The 19,024-nt window shown below is 39.1% G+C and overlaps 1 protein-coding gene across 1 annotated transcript; it reads right to left on the reverse strand.

Annotated features, from left to right (window-relative positions):
- On the reverse strand, positions 1-18,650 carry LOC307270253 (semaphorin-4A-like). The gene is made up of 15 exons (XM_080053444.1): positions 18,513-18,650; positions 15,430-15,584; positions 14,440-14,502; positions 13,416-13,514; positions 12,655-12,748; positions 11,833-11,955; positions 8,884-9,011; positions 7,780-7,961; positions 6,574-6,712; positions 6,150-6,339; positions 5,007-5,122; positions 4,289-4,452; positions 3,703-3,773; positions 875-1,178; positions 1-450 (listed from the first exon to the last, which is right to left on the reverse strand). Exons 1-15 carry the CDS (start codon positions 18,607-18,609, stop codon positions 30-32), a joined length of 2,346 nt encoding a protein of 781 aa, XP_079909570.1. The 5' UTR covers positions 18,610-18,650; the 3' UTR covers positions 1-29.
- Positions 18,651-19,024: the final 374 nt, after the last annotated feature.

Below are 19,024 nucleotides of genomic sequence, written 5' to 3' on the forward strand. Positions count from 1 at the left end.
TCTATCTATTATTATTATTATTATTATTATTATTCCACTTTTACCTCCGGGCTGCTAAGAGCGGGAGTTTCGCTGCCGTCTTCCGTTCCCACCAAACGATTCAATTTCTCATTTTTCGTTTGACGCCACACGTGTATCGCTCCGAGCAACAGCACACACACACACACCACTAACAGCAGTGAAACAACCACCAGCTCACGGTGGTAAGAATACGTCACCGACACTGTGTCTACATGAGGGAGGTCATTATTGTTATTATCAACCCCGGAATGGGGGTCGTTTCTTGGGCCGGGGGTCCCCTCGAAACTGCTTTTCAAATCAAAATCGGATGCTTTGGAATTGATATAATCTAATTCGTTGGAAGAGACTGGGGATTCGGTTGGGAATTCTTCATAGCCTTCGGTGATGTCGTCTGGTTCTCCTGAAGGTTGCGGTTCCTCTGTGACAATGCTGTTAGAAAAGATAAAATATTTCATGGTGTAGTCTGTGATTTCTGGAGAACCCATGTTGTCAAAATCAGTGAATATCTCCTCATGATCCGCTACCTGTCTGTACTCTGTGTGTGCTGAAAAGAAAGCCATTCTTAATACACAGCCTAGGCTCTGTAAACATGCATGTTGCAACCTACAATGGTCCCTTTGTTTACATATCATTTGTTAACATACCAGTTTACAGAACCTAGGCTACGCACTAACAGCAGATTTTTTTTTCAGCGCACACCCAGTACAGACAGGTAGCGGATCATAAGGAGATATCAGAGTGATTATATCAGTGACATTAACCTATATATAATATACAGAAATATAATTGTATTGCTTTTTTTTCAGTTTGATTATTTTAACATGTTCAATAAATTAACAAAAAAAATACGAACCTTTCATATGCCTCATCCGCTTCATTGATCTCATGGTTTTCGGGGCTTTTCACAGATCTTGGATTAACAAACTGCATGACATCATAGCTTGCCACTACTTCCTTATTTGGGCCTTCCTGTGCGTGGCAGTGGTACGTCCCCATGGTTACAGCGGTGGCTAAAAAGCTCAAACTGCCGTCTGCCGATTGGATGAAGAGATTCCGTGTCTCTGGGCGAAATCTGGGCGAAGTCCACGACACGGACGCCATTTTGGAAGGTTTAACACACGTAAGATTCACTGCTTCATTCAAATGGACAATGATCTCTGTAGGAAAGAAAATCGTTGAGAAAATAGTTTTAAAAATCTGTTTTTAAATTCAATTTGGGATCGCTTCTGAACAACTTAAGGACAAATCCTTCTGTAATAACCTTCAGAATAGTGCTGAGAATGATTATGGAAAGTTTAGTTCATGTAAGTGCTTTATAAGTTGAGTTTTTTGGTTCAGAGTATTGACAACAAAATCTAATGTTGAGATAATGGCTATTAAAGATGGTTGTATAGGAGAAATATACAGATGCGAACAGACAAGGTTTAGTCAAATATGCTAGCATGAAAGAAGACTTGTTCTGTAATTTTGTTTTACTCCTTAGCAATGTGGGATTGATTTTAACAATGAAAAGTGCTTTACCAATAAACAATTATTCATATTATAATGGCTAAACATCACAGCTCAAACAAACATGACTGCCCTGTAGCGCTAAGGAGAGCAGAATTTTATGTTTTTCCAGCATCTTTGTCATGCAAATGGTGGAATTTTGCTTGAAATACTTGAAAAAGGTGTTTTGGCTTAAGCTTGGAAATCTTTAACTTACTGATGCAAGAGTTGTCAAGGGGCAATACAAATATTATGGAATATTATAGTGTTTTCAACTTCAGGCTAGGGTGAGTGTTTGTTTTTTTTGGCAATAAAAAAAAATCATACTTTTTCAAACAAAGAGATGATGAAAATAAACTTTATTTGTATAGCCTAACCTTTCATACAAAAAATGCAGCTCAAAATTCAGGTAAAAATGACATTAAAATTAACATAAAATGAACATAGACTTATGATGGTGTTTTAGGGCCACTGTGATGGAGCTGGCAGTGGAGATGCTTTTTTCGACAAAAAGCAAACAAATTTGACATTAAGATGTTTTTGAAATATTTAACATCAAAGTTGGATATTGTCTAAGAAAAACGATAGGTATTTTAGTTTTTTCTCGAAAAATTAACTGTCAACTTTTTTCACAGTGGCACCAATTTGCTGCCATATGGACTTGATAATAAAAATACAAATAATATAAAATAGGGGGCGCCCTAAGCTCAGTTGGTAGGGCGTCCCCCCCCCCATGGGCCTCGGCCAGCAGCGGACCCGGGTTCGATTCCAGCCTGCGTCGTTCTCTGCACGTCACTCCCCTCTCTGCCCCATTTCAACTCTGTCTCTACACTATCAATAAAAGCATAAAAATGCCCAAACAATATCTTTAAAAAAATATATATATAAAATAGAGTAGAAAAATAAGGTACAAAGATTAAAAAAATAGACATCTTTTCATAAAGATCCATAAAAAAATATATCACATAAGTAAGTTATTTAAAAACATTTTGTGGTTCACTCGATGTTCGGCATAGGACGAAGGTGCTGCAGGTTAAAAATATGTGTTTTTAAAATACTTCTTTAAAAGTTTCTAAGGAGATCTAGTAACAATCACTGAAAGTTGGAGTCAGCGATTTCAAGAGTAGGTCGGATACATTTTGTTTGTCAAGGGACGTCAGACATGTACAACTATAACACTGCTTTGTAATTAATTAATGTATTGATGAAATGTATGAAAATCCTTTTTACTTGTTAATATTTCAGTTTTTGAGTCTGGAATAGAAGATTTTACATCCTGTACCAGAAAATTTAAATGAATTTCAGTGAATTTAAATATAGTTCAATTAAAAAAGGCGACAAGGAATCTGTGATGTAGGCCTTTCCTAATCTGTTTACAGCTTTTGTTTAAGATTCAAAAATATTATAAAATGAAATGTGGAGGAAGTAGGAAGCCAGTGAAGAGTGATTGATGATGTCTGGATCAGTTGGAGTCTGTCAGTAGAATTCTTAGGAACATCAGTAAAAAGAGCGTCGCAGTCGTCTGATCTACATGAAATAAAAAATCGACAATAAATAAATATTTTTCAGTTGTACGACCACATTCTAGTGCTTGCTGAGGGCTTGTAACATTTGTAAGAGGCCAGAGGTCATGATAATACCTCCATTTCCCGGTAGTGTACATTTCTAAATAGTTTTATAGATGCTTCACATGTGGTAAGTGCCTATCTCACTGGGCTGCGACTATTGGCGAAAAATTGCAAACAGCATTCGCGAGGGAGTTTCTAATCTCTCGCTGTTGTGTCGCTGGAAATATGTAAAAAAAAAAACATAGATGGATGGATAGATGGATGGATAAAGTAGATTGATAGACAGACAGACAGACAGACAGACAGATAACCATGTTTGAAAGATTTACGGGTGTCTTCAACCCTTCTCAATTTTGTTTCTGGGAGTCAAACATTTTAAGAAATGTGAGACAACTTTGCTAAAGGTTGTCAACTATTGCACAACGTTTGCCCGACCGCCGCAAGTGCCAGAAAATGCATAGTTTTGTTGCCGGATGTTTGCTCAAAGTTCACGCAAACATGTCGCCAGTACCAATTCAGGTGTGATTCCAAGTGAAAATTGTCGCTAATTACGCATATTTTCTCGCAATGTTGTGTCTCAGCCCAGTGAGATAGGGCCAGACTTATAATCTCAGCATCATGTTACCTGTGTTTAATGCGCCGCTGCTTTCTCCCTCACACGCCTCCTCAACGTTCACGCTCTCCAGGTCTTGAGCTCTGAGAAGAAAAATACAAATGAAGTAAATGAACATGTGAACATTAAAGCCCCTGAAACTGTAAACCCAAATCCACCAAGTCCTTCTAACTATGTCATGTGGGGAGCTAGTTCCATGATAGTAAAGCATATTTATCAACCCACATTAAAAGATATTGTCATTTAAGTTTGATAAACTTTATAGGAATTTGGTTTAGTTGATATCATATATACAGCGACAAGAGACCACTCCAAATTTTCAGTGTGTCTTGTTTCACTCTTAAGAGGCATATGTTTGAGTAAAATTAACATTTTGATTTTATAATATAAACTACTGACAACATTTCTACCATATTCACAATAAATATATAGTTATCAAGAGCATTTTTTAGAGCACAAGTAATGTAGAGATAAAGATTGAAGAAAAATACAGACTGGTCTCTTGATTTTTTCCGGAGCTGTATATATATACTGTATATATTTTTTTATACCCAATTTCAAAGAGGCTTAAATAAATAAGTGAATACTCTTGACTTACAGTTTTTCATTGTTGCCGGGCAGACTAGAGCATTGCTTCCCGGTTTGGCTCCACCCACAGTGAGGGTCTCTGGCTAACACACACTGGCTGCAGCTTCTGTGCACCGAGCACTGGGCCAACGGAACAGACGTCACGCCCGCCGACGTTCCAATGTAAACAACTCCCTATAACAACATGGAAAGTATCAACCAATTAAGCTATTTAACACTATAACATATGGATGGATGGATGGATGGATGGATGGATGGATGGATGGATGGATGGATGGATGGATGGATGGATGGATGGATGGATGGATGGATGGATGGATGGATGGATGGATGGATGGATGGATGGATGGATGGATGGATGGATGGATGGATAGATAGATAGATAGATAGATAGATAGATAGATAGATAGATAGATAGATAGATAGATAGATAGATAGATAGATAGATAGATAGATAGATAGATAGATAGATAGATAGATAGATAGATAGATAGATAGATAGATAGATAGATAGATAGATAGATAGATAGATAGATAGATAGATAGATAGATAGATAGATAGATAGATAGATATTATTTGGTCCTGTGTCTGTTTTATCAGATAAATCCACCAGCTCTGTAAATGTGTGTTTACCTTTAAGGCAGAGAGGACAGATAGATAGACAGACAGACAGACAGACAGACAGACAGATAGACAGACAGATAGATATGTAAATGTGTGTGTTTACCTTAGAGGCAGAGAGGACGAGGCTTTTGATCGGCTGATATTCTGTGAAAACCTGAATCTCCTCGATGACCTTTGCTCCACCGTCCAACAAAACAACTTTGTGGAGAAATCCAGATTCTGGTTATCAGAGAGAGGGAGAGAAAAATGATCAACATTCTGATTTTTTCATAATTTTTTTGAAGAATATTTTGTATGGCCTTTTTTATGCTTTATTTGACAGGGTGGAAAGACAGAGATGAAATGGGGTAGAAAGGGGCATGAGCCACTATGAAGCCTTGTGTTCGATACAAGTTCCTGAACGATACTGATTTCAAAACCAATTTTTTTAAATCAGTATTTTACAGGATGATATTACACATTATCTTAAAAAAACAACAATAAAAAATGTTTCAGCTCATTGGCATTTTTACAAAATATTAATAAATAAAACTTTAAAGGAAGCTAAAATCCACCGCGCCACCGCAACGCCCCCGACATTTCGATTTTTAACCTTTTTTCATTTCAATCCGTGCCAAAAAAGTATTGACCTTCCATACCCAGCCCTAGTGCTTAGTCTCACCCTTTGGAGAGATCTAGGGATAGTTGACATCTAGAACTTTCACCAGTAGATGCCGCTAGTAAAAATTCCGATATTACACACTGCGCCTTTAAGAACAGAACTTTATACATACTGTAGTGACACTCCCTCAGTCTTTAAACAGTGCTTAAGGCCGTGTCTCACTGGGCTGCAGCTGTTTGTGATAAGTTGGAGACTGCATTCGCGAGGGAGTCTCTAAACTGTCTTGAAACGTCCGCGGACGGTTTCTCAATTTCCTCGCATGAGTCGGAGAGCCTCGCAGTCCTGTCGCTTGAATTTGGATCATGTTCAAAAAACATGTGCGACAAATCTGCTCTCAAAATAATCTCAGAGTGGTCGCAGGTGTGTTGCACGTGCCGCAAACCCTTCTCAATTTAGTCTCCGCGAGTCAGAAAGTGCGAGTGCAAGGGCAAGTTTTGTCCAGGACATTCGCAAACGTGCCGTAAGTACAAACTCAGTGAGACTGCAAGTGAAAATTGTCGCTAAATTGCATATTTTCTCGCAATTTTGTGTCTCCAACTTGTCGCAAACAGTCGCAGCCCAGTGAGATAGGGGCTTAGGTGTCACCTGTTAGAAGGTAAAGGACGGTATACTGTCTTCCATTGGCGGCCGTAGTTCTCATGGCGGCGACTCGACTGTACTTCTGCCCGGAGGACACAAGGACCGGAGCGTTACCCCGCGACTTCACTCCATCGCTCGTCAGAAAACTCCTCTTGACTTCATCCAGGTCAGAGTCTGAAGCGCTGTTCAGGCCACACTGTTAGAAAAAACAATAAAATAAATAAAATAAAATAAAAGGAAGTACATAAAGTTATACAGACTATCCTTAGCAATGTGTGTCAGTGTGTGTGTGTGTGTGTGTGTGTGTGTGTGTGTGTGTGTGTGTGTGTGTGTGTGTGTGTGTGTGTGTGTGTGTGTGTTTCTGTGTGTGTCTGTCCGAGTGAGTGAGTGAGTGAGTGTCTGTCTGTCTGTCTGTCTGTCTGTCTGTTACCTGTCCCAGGTATGCGTGCTTGCCCAGCATCGAGCTCCACTGGTGGCTCTGCTTGTCGAAGGATCGGTAACTCTGTGTGAAAACCGTCTTAACGTCCTGAAGACTAAATACACACACGGCCGATTCTTGACCCATCGACCTGAACAAGACAATGAAACATTTTAATGTGATTAAATCTCATCTCACCACATACAACACAAATGGGACAATAACATGTAGTGGAGCGGCTAAGTGCTTATTTTCGTCAGAATCTTTCAGTTGATGATACAAGCGTGCAAATTGGCCTGAGCATGAGTCTCCATGGGAACACTTGACAAGAAAATTGTCTGAGACATTTGAAATTGTGAATTTGAAAATTTCTCACAGAAATGTTTTGGGTTTTTTCATATTTAATTTTTTAATTTTTTGTCTTGGACAATTTTCTTGTCAAGTGACCCATGGAGACTCACGCTCATGCCAATTTTCACGCTTGTATCACAAATTAAAAGATTGTAGCACTTATCTGCTCCACTAATGAATTAAAAACACTAAAACTGACCAGCATACATTTCATAAAAAGGTCAAATCTAAATAATTATTGACCTTCAGTAAAATTGTTCTTGGGTTAAAGGTGTAGTCAGTGATTCTCGAGAATGCTTGTTGTCAAAATCAATTCAGTCAAAATCGCTGAATATCTATTTACCTTACGCTACCTGTCCGTACTGCTTGTGCGCTGATTTAAAAAAAAAAATTAAACAGCCTAGGCTCTGTAAACTGATATGTAAACAACGGTGATGTAAACAAACAGGCCCCACCTTAGCTAGCAACATTCCACTTCACAGAGGCTGTGTATTAACACAGTACAGACAGGTAGCGGATCATGAGGAGATATTCACTGATTTTGACGAAAAATAGATTTTTTACAACAAGCGTTCTCCAGAAACGCTGACTCCACCTTTAATAGCATACAACTCAAAAAGAAAAAATCAAGAGACCACTCCAAATGCTCAGTGTCTCTAGTTTTACTCTTTAGAGCCAAATGTTTGTGTAAAATGAACATTTTGATTTTATAATTGAAACTACTGACAACATTTCTTCCAAATTCACAATACAAATATTGTGATTTAGTGCATTTTCAATAAGCAATGTAGAGACGAAAAATTAAGAAAAATCCAGACTGGTCTCTTAATTGTTTCCGAGGCTGTATTGTGTCTATGGCCTTCCTACCACTGCGATGTGAAGACGCCGTAGAACAGTGTGTCTGAGCCGGTGCTGCCCCCTGGTGGCGGGAGGGTGAACATATCCTGCAGGATGTTGAACGGAAGCTGTTTGGGAAACTGACAGAGCAGAGACGCTTTGACAAAGGACGTCCACTTCTTCTGTAGAGTCCTCAGTCCTCCCACATCATCCTGTACAGATAACAGACATATACACACAGAGAAACACACACACACATACAGAAACGCATACTCATAGTCAAGACACGAGAGAGAAACACACACACACAGAGACAGAGAGAAACACACATAAACACACATACAGAAACACACAGAGACACACAGAGAGAAACACAAACACACACACATACAGACACACAAACAGAGAGAGAAAACACAAACACACACACATACACACAGACAGCGACACATACTCATAGTCAACCCGCAAGAGAGAAACACAAACACACAGACAGACACACACACACACACACAGACAGACAGAGAGAGAAACACACACACAGAGGCAGAGAGAAACACACATAAACACTCACAGACAGACACAGACACACACAGAGAGAAACACACATACACACACACATACATACACAGAGAAAACACACGCACACACATACACAGAGAAACACACACACAGACAGAGAGAGAAACACACACACACGTGCACACAGAGACAGAGAGAAAGACACACACACACACAGAAAACACGTTAAGGTTATTTACTAGGGAAGTGGTTCCAAAGTTCAAACATAATTTCCTTTAATGCCTCTGTAGACCTTGTCTAAAACAGTAAAAATCAATATATGGAATCAAAGCTGGGTGTCTCAATAAGCTTTTACAAAAATATAATTGAAAAAAAAAAAGAAAATCTTCATAAATATTATAAAACTTAAAAAAACAGCTTTTTTTGCTGATAGCATCCTAAGGCAAGTCAACTTTATTTATATAGCACAATTCAGACACAAGGCCATTCAACTTCATGGTTAAATGCACTTAATGGAAGTCGCTTTGTATAAAAGCATCAGCTAAATATAATGTAATGTAAAAGTGATCATAGGAAGAGCTCAATGTCGTGTACTGTCTGTCTGTCTGTCACCTTGCAGACTTGTGCGACTCTGGGGATCCTCAGTTCCTCTGTGAAGCTGAACTCTTTCCCCACTTCGCTAAAGAAGAAGTAGAGCTTCCTGTCCGTCCGGTCCAACGACGAAGCGATGAACGTCGGGTCTGAAATACAGGAAGTGAAAATACGTTGGTGAGGGGCAAGAGACTAGTTAGTGCCCTGTGTTCCCGTCAACAACTACTAATCTGTGTGTGTGTGTGTGTGTGTGTGTGTGTGTGTGTGTGTGTGTGTGTGTGTGTGTGTGTGTGTGTGTGTGTGTGTGTGTGTGTGTGTGTGTGTGTGTGTGTGTGTGTGTGTGTGTGTGTGTGTGTGTGTGTGTGTGTGTGTGTGTGAGAGAGAGAGAGAGAAACACGTTGGTGACACTGATGGGGCAAGAGATAGTGCCCTGTGTGCCAGATTTTTGGTTCAGAGTATTGGGGAAAAAAAGTATTACTGAGATAATGTCCATTAAAGATGGTTGTATAGGAGAAATATACAGACGCAAACAGACAAGGTTTAGTCAAATAAACACCTGAATGTACATTTTGGACCTTTGATGTACTAGTATGAAAGAAGACATGTTATTGAAGCATACGCAAGAGGCAAGTTCAAGGAGCCATGATAGGATGAAATAAATCAGTTAAAGTAGTATGTCCCTATTGTAGCATACTGCATAAACCACAGGGAGTTTTAGGGAGTTTATTTTGCACGTCCTTTTTGCTAAATATATTTAAAATGTTTCATTGTCATTGTTTTTTTAATGTGCTGAATAAAAAAAAAAGAAAAAACAGGTAATGTTTTATTTAGATCGTGGACTAAATAAAATGTCCAAACCTCTTTTACACAGTATACAGTCTATGGTCAAAAACACATGTTTGGCCTTTAAAACGTGGAAGTGTGAGCCACCTCTAGACACCTCTAGACATTAAGAGAGATTGTGTTTGTTTGAGTTAAACAGGAAATGAATCATTGTGGACAGAAAATAGGAAGTGCAAAGTGTCGCTTTTTTCGAAACCTCACTGCAGTCCCCATCCTTGTGTGTGTGTGTGTGTGTGTGTGTGTGTGTGTGTGTGTGTGTGTGTGTGTGTGTGTGTGTGTGTGTGTGTGTGTGTGTGTGTGTGTGTGTGTGTGTGTGTGTGTGTGTGTGTGTGTGTGTGTGTGTGTGTGTGTGTGTGTGTGTGTGTGTGTGTGTGTGTGCCGTGCGGTTTTGGTTGAAAGTATGTCAAAGATAAGAACCAATGTATGTGAAGTATGTCAACTTTTATGGATTTTAAACATCAGCTATTTTGCTCTGTTTACAAAGAGGCAGCTGGATACTTTAGATTTTGACCATCGCAGACAAAGAATAACACTAGATGGATTATAGACTTAAAGGTGCTTTGAGGAACTTTCTTAATATTTCTGAAACAGTCCAATTTTTCCTCTGACAATCACAAATGACATGTAACAGTAAACAAGACCATCAGTGCAAAGAATGCTATTTTTATATAGTTTTTCTTAATGCCTTTGTCATGGGTACGCTCACCCAGGAACAACGAGTAGAGTCCAGCTGCAGCCCTGGAGAACACTACCCTGGCGCGACAACACTACCCAGGCGGGACGGAAGTACTGTGGTGGGACGGAAGTGGTGTGACTGACGTGATTTTTGACTATTTAGCTTGCATAACTCCACTTGTCCTAACCCTAACCACCCTTTTACTGTTTAACTTGACCTACTCAAGATGGGCCGCCGCAGTGTTCCGTCAGCCGAGTGGAGCTCAATAGCGCCGTGGCTAATCTAATGTTCTATCTATATATATTCTAACCTCTCCCTGTCCCCTTGCCCTAACCCTAACCACCCAGTTGTGATGCCTGAACCTAATCGCCAAAACAATATAGCCTAAATAACACAAACTTAGTAAATTACACAAACTTAGTATTGGTCTGCGGTCTTGTTATTGTTTGACGTTGTTTCCAACTGAGCAGTTTGACGTAGCAAAAAAATAGGCAACTCCTGAAGTATTTGTCTAAATAATGTTAAAACACTTTTTTTCAAGCTATAAATATGGTTACTGACATGTCGAAATATTTTTTTATTACGTTTATTTGTCTAAAAATAATATTCTGAGGTAACTTCCGTCCCGCCTGGGTAGAGTTGTCCCGCCAGGGTAGTGTTCTCCGGGGATGCAGCTGGATACTATTGGGAACAACAGCTGGCGTAGTAAAAACACTACCGCTTTTGTCCAAAGAGGGTGCAAGAATTAACACAAACTCAGAGCACCTTTAGACCATCAGTGCCAGTTGATTACTGACATTTAAAAAAACTTGTATTTAAATTTGTTCTGGAAATGTTTGAATACATACACAAATTAAGCAATATCTAACCTTACCTTCAGAACAGTGCCAAGAATGATTATTGAAAGTTTAGTTGACTTTTGGTTAACAGTATTTCCGCCATTAAGTAGAAACAATGCAATGTTTGTTTTCGAAAAATAAATAAAAAACTGCTCTCGGTGCATTTGAGCTAAACTCTCAGTTCCCTCCTCAACCACAATGTGATGAGTTCCAGAATTATGGAACCGATCCCAAATGGACGTGTGGTAAACCTACAAGAAACTGCTTGCCTCCTACTAAGGTGAATGTTTTAGTCAATAAGTACATTTAAAAAAAAAATTTACAATTGCACTTAGTATTGAACTTTTAGCAAGCGCGTCGGGCTCCTGCTTCAGCTTGTCTGTCTTTATTTCTAGCGAGTGACCCGTTCGCTATACATTATCCCTTACTTAATGTTAGGTGGGCATCCTTTATAAGCCCTTCAGGGTTTCTTTTGTCCCACCCGTCCGTGCATTTATGTAGGCTATGTCTATGTGCATCTTTTTGCCATTTTAATCTTGTTTAACTGCACAAATAAAACTAAACTAAACTAAAAATATTAGTAGTAACAAAATTTGTTGTAACTTTACTCACCGTTCAGTAAACTAACTGACGTCTCCTGGCTGACGTCTGGTCGGCCATCTTTGCTGAAGTGACGAGAAATCTCCGGCTTCGCTCCTTTGAAGTCGGTCGTCGTGGCGACAAACAGTTCACCGTCTGCACACGGGAAAATGCAACAGTTTTTTTTGTTTATATATATGTACAGCATAAAGAGACCAGTCTGGATTTTTCTTAAATATTTATCTCTACATTACTTATTGAAAATGCTCTTAATAACAATATGTTTATTGTGCATTTTGGTTGAAATGTTGTCATTAGTTTATATTATAAGATCAATATGTTCATTCTACTCAAACATATGCCTCTAAAGAGTAAAACAAGAGACACTGAATATTTGAAGTGGTCTCTTAATTTTTTTAGGAGCTGTATATATGTATATTTTTTTTTTTATATTTTCTGCTTTATTAGACAGTCTTGCAGAGAAAGAGTGAAATAGGGCAGAGAGGGGAATGAGAGTGGTGGTGGGGGGGGGGGGGGCACTACACCATGAGCATCCCACCTGAAAACGCAAACGGTTTTTTTAAATGTTATGATTTATATTTTTATTTGAGTTTTCAACAACTATTTTGCACAAACATTCACATAAACAAACACAAACGTTATGAAGCAAATGTGTGGACAAGACTATATGAATATTCTTTGGCAAAACTACATTTAATCAGACAGATAGATAGATAGATAGATAGATAGATAGATAGATAGATAGATAGATAGATAGATAGATAGATAGATAGATAGATAGATAGATAGATAGATAGATAGATAGATAGCAAAACTACATTTGATCAGACTGACCGATGGCGAGGGCCGTGTTCCTCTGGAAGGGGTTGAAGGGACATCGACGAGATTTATCACCGACGATTGGGACCATGGAGAAGCTCTCTATGTCCTGAAGAAAAAATACAAAGAAAATCAAGATTTCTTTTTTAATGTGGTTCTTAATTTAGCAGTTTAGTCGTTTCTATTAGATATAATAATAACACTTTAGCAAGTTATTAAACCATGGATATAAAATATGTCGTAGTGTGGGAGGAAGTTGTAGTTGTTGTTGGTTGTAGCGCCCCCTTTGGACCAAAGTAGTACTGTTTTTACCACACCAGCGCCTGCTGTCCTAAAGATCTTTGCCAGCGTGTGGTGGCGGTGTGCCCATTTGTTTAGGAAGCGAGTGAAAGAGAGACGGCAGGATGCATGGCCATGAGGTAATGTATTTATATGTGACTGTCAGATTAATAATGGTAATATGACCACGGTGAAGCAAAGTAAACTGTGATTTAGTAGCGTTCATTAACACAGGCTTTTCCTGTCTGCCTGATGTAAATGGTTTGGTCTGATTTGGCGGGGATTCAGGCCCGAGCTAAGGCATTAAGAAAAACTATATAAAAATAGCTTTCTCTGCACTGATGGTCTCGTTTGCTGTTACATGTCATTTATGGTCATCAGAGGAAAAGTTAGACTGTTTTAGAAACATCTCAAAGTTTCTCATATATTTTTTTAATAAGCTTAAACATTTCAAATTAAAACAAATAATATAAAGTATTCTGGATGTTTCTACTTACGACTATTGCATCATGGGGGTTGTAGGCGAAGCTGCCGCAGGCGAACAGGTGAGTGGAGTTCAATGGCTGCAGAACCTTCACAAAGTTTGGACAGTCGACCTGCAGAAAGACAGACAGGCAGACAGACAGACAGACACACACAAACAGAGAGACAGACAGGCAGGCAGACAGACAGGGAGACAGACAGACAGACAGGAATAGTTATAATATTAATGATATTATTTCATTAAATACATAATTTTATTGTAAAACAAAATTAATTTAAAAAAATCAAAGATGAGACTGAAGAGCTCAGAGCGACAGACAGACAGACAGACAGACAGACAGACAGACAGACACATATCAGAGGGAGACCTGAGAGTAAACCAACCAGAGCTCTTAGTTATTATCTAAACACTAAAATACAAATATTATTTGATGCATTAACAGTGACAAGGTTTTTTTTCACAGCTTTTATATTTCTGTCCTGGTGCTACTTAGTAACCAGACTCTAGAAGACTGAAAAAACTAAAGAAAGAAGTCTAAAGTCTGACAACATCTCACATCTAATCTTTAGACAATGTGTCTAAAGTAAATGAGTTTTTAGCCACAGACTAGAAGATTTTGCCATGACAGGGGATCTCATGTTTGCAAGATTACAACTAATCCTTTTGAGAATCGTGTGAGAAATGGTTCTGTCGGCACTCCGGTGGCGTAGTGGATAGAGCGAGTACCATATCGGCTCCGGCCTTCGTTGCAGTGCATGGTTGCGGGTTCAAATCCGACCCGTGGACCTTTACTGCAGGTCATCCCCCCTCTCTCTCTCTCTCTCTCTGTCTCTCCATTTCAACTCTGTACTATCTAATAAAAGCTTGAAAATGCCCAAAGAATTATTGAAAAAAAAAAAAAAAATGGTTCTGTGCATGAACAGGAAATTACAAAAAGCAATTACTAATGTCATCATCATTTGTTATTTGGTAGAATTGGATTGAAATGTAGGAAGTTACATATTTTATATTTCACTTCATTCTCTCGTCATATTCACCTCAGAGTTCTTCCCTTTACTTTCACATTTTCTGATTTCCTCCGTAGACGGACGCCAATCCACCTGGACAAATGGACAGAGGAAGACAGAGGTACATGATGATGTGTGTGTGTGTGTGTGTGTGCGTGTGTGTGTGTGTGTGTGTGTGTGTGTGTGTGTGTGTGTGTGTGTGTGTGTGTGTGTGTGTGTGTGTGTGTGTGTGTGTGTGTGTGTGTGTGTGTGTGTGTGTGTGTGTGTGTGTGTGTTTGTGTGTGTGTGTGAGAGAGAGCCAGTCCCCATCCTTCCCTGCTATTTAGTTTGTCCCAATACATTATGTCAGATGCAGCATGCTGAAAAATACCCAGATTTCTTACTACATCCGGTGGTGATTTTATAGTGTTGAAACCAGCAGCTTTATGGAGGTTCTGACCCACAATCCACTGCAGCAGAAGTTACATCACATGGACTGAGCCTCCCAGTGAAAACAACCAGCGATGAGACGGATATATGAGCAAGAGGCAAGATCAAGGAGCCATGTTAGGATGAAATAAATAAGTTAAAGTATGTCACGATTGTAGCATACTGCATGCTAACTAGAGACTTGTTATAATCAGCTGTTGTATGTAGAATAGAACAACGAGAAGACACTTTGTTTAGTCTGACATCATCATTGGTCCAGTTTTATACTTCTTCCTACTCTTTTTCAGGCATATCAATTAAATTAATGGAATATATGTCATTTTCTTTTTTTGTGAAATGATTTGAACATTGTTTTTGTTTGTTGTATTTTTGTGTTTTTTCATTTTGTTTTGTATTTTTGATATGTTTCATTTATTTTTTTATTTGACATGTCTGAAATTAATTCAATCAATCAAGTCCATAATAATAACCTCATAATTCAAAGCATCATCAGAGTTGATGACACACACACACACACACACACACACACACACACAAACACAAACACAAACACACACAGAAACACACACAGATTAGTAGCTGTAGTCTCACCTTGTTCCTGAGGCTGATGACATCACTCCGACTGACGTCCAATGAGAGCAGAGCATCCCGCGCCCCGACGTACAGAGTGGATCCATCGTCGCTTAGCAACAGTGTCGTTGTGTTTGTGACCAGGTCGAAGTGGAACAGAGGTCGGTCTGCAGAATCTGAACACAGACATTTGTTTACATTGTTTTTTTATTGGCATTTTTAGAGTTAAACAAACAAATACATGGCAAACCTTACAAAACGAATATATAACAAAGACAAAAAGAATATATATATTTTTTTAAACAATAATGAATAAACACACAAAAATTTTAAAACAAATAAAGGAACAAGTCCAAATAACTAACATAGGCCTAAACAGTTGTGGTACAAGCAAAACCAACTATGTTTAAAAGGTGGAGTCAGTGATTCTGGAGAACGCTTGTTGTCAGAATCACTTTTTATCAAAATCTGTGAATATATTCTCCTGATTCACTACCTGTCTGTACTGTGTGTACACTGAAAAAAGAACAGTGTTACTAAACAGCCTAGGTTCTGTAAATTGGTATGTTGTTAGCTATGATAGGCCCTTTGCAAACATACCAGTTTACAGAGACTAGGCTGTGTATTAACACCAGATGTATTTGCTGCACAAACACAGTACAGACGGGTAGCGGATCGTGAGGAGATTTGAAAAAATCATATTTTGACAACAAGTGTTCTCCAGAATCACTGACTCCATCTTTAAGATCAAGTCCTGAAATGTGTGATTCATTTCGTGAATATCCGTCAAATAGAATATTGAATACAAAAGAACCAAGTAGCCTATTGCGTGTTGAAACAAAAAAAAAATACTTCTGAGACACTAGCAAAGTGTTCATTGCTAAACTGTGTCAGAGATAGTGATCAGATACAACCCAACTAATAATACATTTTAATATTTATAAAACTCTTCTGTAGAATCTCGATCACAGCTGAAATGATCTCACGGTTCACCAATTGTGAGCGTGTGTGTGTGTGTGTGAGCGTGTGTGTGTGTGAGTGTGTGTGTGTGTATGTGTGAGCGTGTGTGTGTGTGTGTGTGTGTGAGCGTGTGTGTGTGTGTGTGTGTGTGTGTGTGAGCGTGTGTGTGTGTGTGTGTGTGTGTGTGTATCAGATATAACACAACTAATAATACATCTTAATATTTATGTAATGTCGAACCACAGCTGAAATGGTAAAACCTTTTCTCACGGTTTACCAATTCGTGGAAACAAGTTTTAAAAATGTCGTGCGGTCTTTCACACATCGGTGGTGAACTAAACAATGTTCTGAGTAAATACGTAGCTGTAACCACACTGAGACTATAAGTTGCTCTAAATATGGCATACACACACACACACACACACACACACACACACACACACACACACACTGAAAATAAGACCACCAGTCAGCTGAGAGCCACAGTTCCTCTGTGTGTGTGTGTGTGTGTGTGTGTGTGTGTGTGTGTGTGTGTGTGTGTGTGTGTGTGTGTGTGTGTGTGTGTGTGTGTGTGTGTGTGTGTGTGTTCAGGTTTTGACAGGATGTGGTTTAGCGCTGCAGAGAAAACTCAGCTTGTATCTCAGGAGAGATAAGAGCTTAAAATAAGATCTGTGTGATCGCGATGAAAACCACTTTAACTTGAAGACACTTTGCGTCAACGGGTTTTAACAATGCATTATTCATATAACAGACTTAACGCAATATGTAATACATTTTTTCCACGGATCAGTCACATCAGGCACTATAGTAAATTGTCATTTCCTCACACACACACACACTTTCTCTCTCTCTCTCTCTCTCTCTCTCTCTCACTCACTCTCTCTGACACACACACTATTGCTCTCGCTGTCTCTCTCTCACACACTCACACACACACACACTCTAACACAACGCACACACACACACACACACACACACACACACTCTCAGAGATCTACGCCCACACATTAGAAACCTGTGTCAGGATATGTGTGGCAAAGACCAACTAAATGTCACTCATACAGTAACGCTTTTAAACATGTTTCTCCGCATAGGCCTTTAAGAAATGTTTTGAGATATTGCAGTTAAAAAAAAAGCCAAATGAGACAGAGCTTTAGTCTCAAACAGAGAGAGATGTATCCAAACTTTGACTACAACCTCAACGATTCTAAATCATTATCCTTTCGAACATGGGCCCGTGACTCTTCTACATGATGTGAATAAACCAACATGTGGGACAATCACGCTGAAAAAAATCACTTTATATATTGCACTTTCAGGGTACTAGCGGGTTATTAAAAGCATTTGAAAAACAGTGAAATTTGATATTCTCAAAATAAAAGATTAAAAGTATTGAACTTTCTTCACAAAATGATCGAAGGGTTGGTGGTTCGATCCCTGCCCTGCCACCTGTGTCATAGTTGTTGTGTCCTTGGGCAAGACACTTCACCCACCTTGCCTCCTGTGAATGTCGATAGTTAGCCTGCTATCGGTGTATGAATGTGTGTGCGAATGGTAACGTGTAAATGGGAACAGGTCTCCCTTGCAAAAGAATCTCCGGTCTCAATGGGATTTACCTGAATAAATTAAAGCTAAAAAAACAACAAAGGTCTTACATTTTTTGATTTTCCTTTTAAATACTTGGAGAGGAATAAGAAACATCGTCATATTAACACTGCGGGCCGTGAATTCACTTCTCCAGCCTCTCAAACTCCAATATTCTCGAATAATAAACAAAACATCTTTGGATATTTGTCGGACCGAATTTGACATTGGAACTCGGATTCATGAACAAAAGATCTAAACTTTTTAAGGTTCCTGAAGGCTATTACAGAAGGATTTGTTCATATTTTGTTCATTGTCTGATTTATGAGACATTTTCTTCTTAAAAAACATGGCGAAAATAAATTTTTTAACACCTGTACATAGTATTTATTCATCTAAACACCTAATGTTGGACCTTTTGATTCATACTAGCATGAAAGAAGACATGTTATGAAAGCATCTAAAAAAAAAATCTCAAAATTGTCCAAAAACATGAGCACATGAACATACTTGATTTACCAATTGATAGATAATTGTAAATAGATATTGATTGGACTTACTCAGAGGAAAGGAGATTCGTGGTGTTGGAAAAGGCAGTGAATCGGATGAGTTCATAAGGCCGAGGATGAGTAGGAATAAAAGGACTGAAGCCGCCATGACAGAGGGAGAGATCTGTCATTAACAAACTGATTCTAAACGCCGACAGAGACCGACTGAAGAGAGGGAACACTCAAGAAGCCTGTAACGTCACCACAACTTCCTCTGAAAGCTCAGAGGTTGTGGTGTGCGCGCGTGTGTGCGCGTGTGTGTGTGTGTGTGTGTGTGTGTGTGTGTGTGTGTGTGTGTGTGTGTGTGTGTGAGAGAGATAGAGAGTTTGAGTGTGTGTGTGTTTGTGTGTGTGAGAGACAGAGTTTGAGTGTGTGTGTGTGTGTGTGTGTGTGTGTATGTGAGAGAGAGAGAGAGAGAGTTAGAGAGAGAGAGTAAGCACATTTTTGAGTGAGTTTGTGTGTGTGTGTCGCTCTCTGTCTGTCCGTGTGTGTGTGTGTGTGTGTGTGTGTGTGTCTACTTGTAC

This window comes from Ammodytes marinus (genome assembly GCF_949987685.1).
Source record: "Ammodytes marinus genome assembly, chromosome: 25".
Lineage (NCBI taxonomy): Eukaryota > Metazoa > Chordata > Actinopteri > Uranoscopiformes > Ammodytidae > Ammodytes > Ammodytes marinus.

Bases quoted from the DNA above. Each gene is read 5' to 3' on its own strand.
- LOC307270253 (XM_080053444.1), bottom strand. From the start codon at position 18,609: ATGGCGGCTTCAGTCCTTTTATTCCTACTCATCCTCGGCCTTATGAAC. The intron at 13,515-14,439 runs GTGAATATGACG...GTCTTTCTGCAG, and splicing joins GTAAAGGGAAGAACTCTGAG to GTCGACTGTCCAAACTTTGT. The intron at 451-874 runs GTTCGTATTTTT...CTTTTCTAACAG, and splicing joins GCGGATGAGGCATATGAAAG to CATTGTCACAGAGGAACCGC.